Source organism: Sinocyclocheilus anshuiensis, unplaced genomic scaffold (assembly GCF_001515605.1).
Source record: "Sinocyclocheilus anshuiensis isolate Anshui unplaced genomic scaffold, SAMN03320099.WGS_v1.1 scaffold871, whole genome shotgun sequence".
NCBI lineage: Eukaryota > Metazoa > Chordata > Actinopteri > Cypriniformes > Cyprinidae > Sinocyclocheilus > Sinocyclocheilus anshuiensis.
In genome coordinates, this window is record NW_015542392.1 from 164,806 (window position 1) to 173,037 (window position 8,232).

The 8,232-nt window shown below is 36.1% G+C and overlaps 1 protein-coding gene across 1 annotated transcript in view; it reads left to right on the top strand.

Moving 5' to 3' along the window:
- Nucleotides 1-8,232, top strand: part of LOC107692799 (CUB and sushi domain-containing protein 3) — an 11,214-nt gene continuing 2,982 nt past the window's right edge. Inside the window, exons 1-9 of the mRNA XM_016491993.1 lie at nt 1-171; nt 905-1,111; nt 1,203-1,299; nt 1,541-1,614; nt 1,941-2,126; nt 3,912-4,100; nt 6,100-6,288; nt 6,394-6,579; nt 7,877-7,973. Coding sequence (XP_016347479.1) covers nt 120-171; nt 905-1,111; nt 1,203-1,299; nt 1,541-1,614; nt 1,941-2,126; nt 3,912-4,100; nt 6,100-6,288; nt 6,394-6,579; nt 7,877-7,973 — 1,277 coding nt within the window. The 5' untranslated portion in view covers nt 1-119. The remainder of the gene's footprint in view (nt 172-904; nt 1,112-1,202; nt 1,300-1,540; nt 1,615-1,940; nt 2,127-3,911; nt 4,101-6,099; nt 6,289-6,393; nt 6,580-7,876; nt 7,974-8,232) is intronic.

Sequence of the window (8,232 nt, forward strand, 5' to 3'; positions counted from 1 at the left end):
TGTGTTTATACTGAAATGAAGGCAGGCGGAGCTCATGACGACAGCGGGCTTCTGTTATAACTAAGCACGGGTTGTTTTGGTGACAGTCTCCTTCAGTTCATCTGCAGTTGTCCGTGAATATGGCGCTTGTTTGGAGGAATATACTCATGCTTGTGTTTGCGCACTTTGTCGGTGAGTAACTTTTAAATTTAGCATTAAATGTCTACGCGACAAAACTGGATCGTATAATCAACAAACGCTCGATGTGGCGCGTCGCGTCTTCATTTGACACGCAGTACCGCTATTCCAGCCACTTTATAAATGAAAATATTTTATTTACACATATAATGTTTGAATTAAAGACTATTCATTTGACTGGTTATGTGTTTAAATAGCTTTAACCAGCCTAATGTCTAGTTTGATGGGCACCTGTAAACTGACAGGCTGGGTCATTTAATTCAAGTAATCCTTTATTTCTAAGCAGTTTTAACAATATTAAATGCTACTGGATGATACAAAATGCATGCTGTGGATTCATATAGGCATAAAGTTAAACATTAAGTTCATAGCTATAAGTCTAGTAGGTGGAGTTGATACCCATAGAGATTTTTTTCTTTAACCACACTTTTAAAATAGATTTCCCACCACCTGGAGTCATACATTGCATAATATCTTAAAGTTACAGGTCATACATACTGCACAGTTTACATTCAAAACACTCCGTATGGATTATTCTCCTTTTCACAGATTTATCAGTAGCATCATATTGGTTACTGAAGTGATTTAATAGCAAGCATATGTTATTTTTAGTGTGACCGCCAACATGCATAATAATTAACAAAACTGTTGAGGAAAATGATATAACTGCATTCTTGCTCACCGTTATTTTTGTTGTTGAGCTGTGCTTTGAAACTGTCCATTTCAGTGTCTCAAAGACGTAGTCCCATTCGATGTGGCGAACCAACAAAATATCCTGACAAGCATCTGCTCAAAAAATATCTCCAGAAAGCAGAGTTCAATGATGGAGAAAAAGTGTTGTATACATGTGCCCTGGGTTACGAACCATCAGCAGGAAGTCGAACATCACAGTGTGTGCATGGACAATGGACAACCTTGAACATGAAATGCCAAAGTAAGATGCATCTGTTTATCTGTCTCTAAAATATCTCTTTTATTCATTAATTGTACCCCACGTTTTCATATTTTCTCATTTATTCTCTCAGAGAAGAAGTGCAATGCGCTGGGTGACATAGAGAACGGGCAATACAATCAAGAAGGGCGATCATTTGGCGATAAAGCCATTGCTGTGTGTAATGAAGGGTATTTGAATCTTTTTTTCTTTTTTTTTTAAGTCTGCAGTCCATAAATTGGTGAAAATATTGATAATAAATAGAAAAGGTAGAATAAGTGTAGAGAGTGGCTTTACTTTTTGACTTTGTTCAGCATCCATAGATTGCTCTAGATCTCCCTCTACTTAATGGTTTACTAAAGCAGGCCAATAACGTTTCCCTTTCATGATGTTAATGTATTTTTTGCTAATTAATATTGTTTTCTCATGCAGATATATTTTGAGAGGAGGAGGAGTCCGGATGTGCACGGAAAAAGGTTGGAATGGGATGGACCCCATCTGTGAGGGTGAGTTTAACCCTTTGTCATGTTAAAATCATCACAAAGATTTACCTTATTTTTATTATAACACTCCAAAGTTTCTAACGGTCATGCTCCTCAAAATACTGTGAAAAAGTGTAATGCAGTAGCCGTTTCAACAGACTCTTACAGTGTATTAGATGTAAGAGGATTGTATGGAGGTAAATCCCTCTAAAGGCCGGCTTCCAAGATTTGTAGAAAACAAACTGGCTCTGCAGCTTAATGTTGCCCTCTCATGGTGGACTCTTGTAATTGATCGTCAGATGTCATGATTTTGGCACAATCAGTTGTTTTTTCCCCCCCTTCTGGTTTAGTGTCAAAGATCATCTGTTCAGCACCTGCTGTGGCAAACAGACAGATACAACCTGGAGAAAGGACACAGTTCGCACCCCAAGACATTGTAAACATCGTCTGCAGTGAGGGATTTGATCTGATTGGCTTGCCACAGGTCACATGTGGAAGAGACGGCCAATGGCAAGGCTTGCCTGTGTGCTCGAAAGGTATTTTATGGTGTTTTCACACTTGGTTTGAATGCTTAGTCTGAACCTGATTTCAACTCCACTTCTTCCTCCAATGATGCATTTCAAGAGATACAAAGAATTAATGCTGCTCTCTGAAAGCAGTTTCTTGAACTAAACTTCTAACTCTACTTCTAACTGCTAATTTAATAAATGTGTTGAATTTTAACATTGGATAGATGTTGAATTTTGTTTTGAAATGAAAACTGGGTTGATGCCAAAACCCAACGTTGGATTCACTGAAAGTTCTAACACTGGACAGGCGTTGAGTTTTGATTTGAAATGAAAATTGGGTTGATGTCAAAACCCAACGATGGATTTATATCAACTTCCATTATTGGACAGACATTGAGTTTTTGTTAGAAAAAAAAATTAGGTTGACCTCAAAACGTTTGCTCAATGTCAACATTGGAGAAACGTCGCATTTTGGTTAGAAAAAAGTACAGTTGTTGTCAAAAACATTGGATTTACTTAAACTTCAACCACTGGACAGACGTTGACTTTTGATTAAAAATGAAAATTGGGTTGATGTCAAAACCCAGCGTTGGATTTATATCAGCTTCCACCATTGAACAGATATTAAGTTCTGGTTAGAAATAAAAAATGGTTGATTTTAAAACTTCCACCATTGGACAGACCTTGATTTTTGGTTGGAAATGAAAATTGGGTTGACATCAAAGCCCAACGTTTACTTGATGTCAACCTCCAACAATGGATGGACATTGTGTTTTGGTTAGAGAAAAAAATGCGGTTGATGTCAAAACTCAACGTTGTATTTACTTAAACTTCCACCATTGGACAGACGTTGACTTTTGGTTTGAAATGAAAATTGGGTTGACATCAAAACCCAACGTCGGATTTATATCATCTTCCATTCCATCGGACAGATGCAATTTAATGATTTTTTTTTTTACTGATGATAAAATGGGTGAAAAAGGAGCACCTGTTTTTGAAGGAGTCATATTGTATATTTTTATTATTTATATTCCCCCCTGACATCCTCTTATAGTTTGAATGAAAATGTTCTACCCTCTCTATGACCTTTATTTGATCCTTTTTTTTTTTTTTTTGCTGCTGCTGCTGCTGCTTTTAAAGAAACAACCCATTTGTGAATGTGAATTGAGCAACAGTGCTGAAATGTTTTAGCAATTTAGTGTCAATAAATGCTTTTTTTGGACTGAGAAGAAAGTTTTTGTATATGTATGTGTTCATAGCACACACATTAAGTTCTGTTATCTTAAAACATATCTCTTTAAATGTATAGTGTAAAAATTCACTTCAATTCAGTCTTTCTGCTTTTTCCCCCCGCCTTTGCTGATGACCTCAAAAGGTCAGTTTTTGCTCAAGAGTTGCTATTCTCAAGACTTGTCACCCTCTTAATTTGGGAAAAAACTGGACAGTGATAGAGCAGAATTCTAATTACATGCTGAGAGAGTCCATATCTGTCACCTGCAATGAAGGATTCATCTGATCTGGAGTTTTCTGAACCATTGTATCACACACAAAAGCTGATCATCTTCAATATTATGAATACGGAGTCATTTTAACCTGATAACATTAACACCTTCAAAATTTCATCCTGATGAAGAAGAACATGTTCCTAAACAAATTCATGAACCCTCCAAATTGGAACTTTAAAACCTTAAATGTCACATAAAGACACATGCTTAAGATAAGAATGCCTGCATGCATGCATATGAATGCTAATTGTGTTTTTCGCTACAAATAAAAGCAATAAGAATATTTTCTACTCCTGTTCATTATCAGTGATGACCTGTTCAGCACCTGCTGTGGCAAACGGGAGGATAAGACCTGGATCTAGAGTGTACAAACCCAAAGACTCTGTAGACATCACCTGTAGTGAGGGCTTTGATCTGATTGGCCCAGCACAGGTCATGTGTGGACCAGACGGCCAATGGCAGGCCTTGCCTGAGTGTCGCCTGAAAAGGATTACAGGTACATTAGAAGTCTGTGTGTGTGTGTATATATATTTTGTTTTTAGCTTTTAAAGGGGTCATATGATGCGATTTCAAGTTTTCCTTTCTCTTTGGAGTGTTACAAGCTGATTGTGCATAGATAAGATCCCTGAAGTTGCAAAGACTAAAGTCTCAAAACCAAAGAGATATTCTTTATCAAAGTTAAGACTCTGCCACGCCCCCCTAAAACGGCTCGTTCTAACACGCCCCCACATATCTACCTCACTATGTGGAAATATTTGCATAATGCTGCCCAAATGTGCACGCAAAGAAAGAAGGCGTGGTTTCAGGAACATCAGTAGTGTTGATGCAGCCATGTCAGGGAGACCCTGTGTGTTTCTAGGCGAAAGCAAACACACTTTATTTGGCCTTCCGAAAGTAGATGCATTTAGGAATCTTTAGGATTACTTACAGCAGAACAGCAATGCATTTTATGGACGACCGTTTCGTGAACCTAGGAGAGGAGGTAATTCTGACTTTGCTATGACAATCTGGCGCTTCTGAATCAGCTACTGTTTTGTTATTAGTTTAAGTATTTGCTATTGACTGTTCAAATGCGGAGTTTTGCGCATAAATAATGTGTTTTTTGAACATTAAAGCATGTCAACATATTCTGTTACACCAAATACACAAAATAATGATCTTTAAAAAAGCATCATATGACCCCTTTAATGACAATTTTCTATCCTCTCTATGACCTTTATTTAATCCTTTTTTTTTTTTTTTTGCTGCTGCTGCTGCTCCTTTTTTAAGAAGCAACCCGTTCGTGAATGTGAAATGAGCAACAGTGCTAAAAAGTTTTAGCAATTTACTGTCATTAAATGCTCTTTTTGGACTGAGAAGAAAGTTCTTGTATATGTCGCCTGTGTGTTCTTTGTGTTCATAGCACACACATCAAGTTCTGTTATCTTAAAACTAGGGATGCACGCTATTGGATTCTTGCCGATATCCGATATGCCGATATTTTTCAACTCATTTTGGCCGATACCGATATATTTCCTTTTGTTTGGAAACAACACCATGCCTCTCCTGTGTGGAAATAAGCAAATTATTATTTTTTTAAATTTTGGTTAGTTTTTAACGAACTTATTTGTTAGAATTAAATAAGCAACAATGGAGTTCTTTTATAATGACAGTACATGGAAGCTTTGAAAATAACTATAAATAAACTATATATCAATCGCTGCATTTTTTTTCTTCAAAAAGATGCAGTAGTAACCTTAACATTTTATTTTAAGATTTAACATTTGTAGATGGTCTAAAGCAATATTATTAAAAAATATAACATATTACACATCAATGAATAAATCAGCATATATAAAATTATTAAATTTACAAGTGTCATGTTTGTGATTTTTTTTTAAAATTCATGTGAGCTATAGCTTCTGACCTTTAAATCAAAACATACTCATGATTTTACACAAACAGAAACACAGTCTAAATGTTATTTGTGTATTTTACTTTAATTTTATTAGAAGTAGGCCAACAGTGCCCCCTACGGAATTAAAACTCCTTACTGAGCGGGTATTAGGACCCGGGGGAGGCTGCCGCTGCACATGCTATTACTGTTTACTTTATCACACACGGAACTTAGGTGCAATTTCAGTTTAAATGCAGCGATCCAAAACAGTGAATCTAATCTTGCTTCAAGAATGAGCCACACTGCTGATGTGATCTAATCGCTAGCACACCCTGAGCACATACGAGTTAACGTATTCCTCTTATCGGCAAGACATATCGGCATAATTTTTCATATCGGGCCGATGCCGATATGTACATTTAAAGCCATTAATAAAAGCCGATAATATCGTGCATCCCTAATTAACACCTTCAAAATTTCATCCTGATGAAGAAGAACATGTTCCTAAACAAATTCATGAACCCTCCAAATTGGAACTTTCAAACCTTGAATGTCACATAAAGACAAATAAACTACAAATGAAAGCAATAAGATTTTTTTTGCTCCTGTTCATTATCAGTGATGACATGTTCAGCACCAGCTGTGGCAAACGGTAGGATAAGACCTGGATCTAGAGTGTACAAACCCAAAGACTCTGTAGACATCACCTGTAGTGAGGGCTTTGATCTGATTGGCCCAGCACAGGTCATGTGTGGACCAGACGGCCAATGGCAGGCCTTGCCTGAGTGTCGCCCGAAAAGGATTACAGGTACATTAAAAGTCTGTGTGTGTGTGTGTGTGTGTGTATGTATATATAGTCTCAGAAATAAATATGGTACTTTGGCATATTGAATACAGCTTGGTTCTCTCACAGATAAATGTGGTCCAGCTCCATCATACCCTCATGCTTTCCCCAGAGACGAGTCCTCCACGCTGAAAGAGTATCCGTCCGGTGCTCGCATTCGCTACAAATGCAGTATAGGATACGGGCGTGTCAGAGGAAGTACCAGTATACACTGCCAGAACGGCCAGTGGACAAACCTGCAGCTCCGATGTGAAAGTACGCCAGAAGACTTTTAACTTCATTTGCTCCCACTTTCTATACTGAAGAATCTAAGGATTATTAGTTGCAGAGAGAGCAACCATACATTTGTGGTGTTTTCTTTTGTTTTATTTAGTAATCATTTAATTATGTAATGCATTGAATAATATATTCATTTATCACATTTGTGACCCTGGACCACAAAACCAGTCATAAGGGTCAATTTTTCGAAATTGATATTTATACATCATCTGAAAGCTGAATAAATAAGCTTTCCTTTGATGTATAGGACAATATTTGGCTGAGATACAACTATTTGAAAATTTGGAATCTGAGGGTGCAAAAAAATCTAAATATTGAGAAAATCGCCTTTAAAGTTGTCTAAATTAAGTTCTTAGCGATGCATATTACTAATCAAAAATTAAGTTTTGATATATTTACGGTTGGAAATTTACAAAATATCTTCATGGAACATGATCTTTACTTAATATCCTAATGATTTTTGGCATAAAAGAAAAATCGATAATTTTGACCCATACAATGCACTGTTGGCTATTGCTACTAAATTGACCTGTGCGACTTAAGACTGGTTTTGTGGTCTAGAGTCACATATAATTTCATCATTTATTAATTTTTATTATATTACCTAGTTTTATCTGTTATTTGCCTTGCTCTTGCAATGCTTGCACTGCAAAAAAAAACAATTTCTTTCTCAGTATTTTTATCTTGTTTTTCAGTACAAAAAATTCTGGAATCAAGATATATTTACTTGAGAAGCAAAATAACTTAAGATATTAAGTCTTACCTAAAAAAAAAAAGATAAAAATTAAGTGACTTTTTGCTTAGAACAAGAAAAATGTATATCTGCAATGTATATCTGCAAATGTGGTCAGAAAAATACATTTAATTTAATTTTTTTTTTTTTCAAGTGTTTTGATGAATTTTTCAGAAAAAATACTTAATATAAAGTTATATAAAGTAATATAAATGTTGCTTCTCAAGTAAATGTATCTTGATTTAAGAATGTTTACTGTAGATATATGTACTGGAAAACAAGAGTACTGAGGAAGAAAATCATTTTTGAAGTGTGCTATTGTTTAATCTTATGATTTTGTGGTTTTAAGGGATATTTGTCTTCTAGAGTTAGATAAGGGAGAATGTCTGCTTTTCAAGGTTATTAACATCACAAGATGATGATGTGAAGCAGTCATTTTTGTTTATTCAGTAATCTGATAAAATAACACTTGTTGGATTTATGCAGGTCATGGCTTTTCTGATGTGTTGGAAGAATCTAACAATTTGTTTATATCAAAAGGGAAGAAATGTGGATCTGCTGGAGAGATTTTCAATGGCCAGTTCGAGTACACAGGCGTGTCATTTGGAGATTCGGCTACAGCCATCTGTCAAGAAGGGTGAGATACAGCAGCGGTTATAATACAAGTGCATTCTCACTTCTGTTTTTAGATGTAGAGGAGTTTGTTTCTTCACCAGATTTGGAGAAATGTAGCATTCCATCACTTGCTCACCAATGGATCCTCTGCAGTGAATGTGTGCCATCAGAACAAGAGTCCAAACAGCTGATAAAAACATCACAATAATCCACAAGTAATCCACACCACTCCAGTCCATCAGTTAACATCTTGAGAAGCCAAAAGCTGTGTCTTAATGATG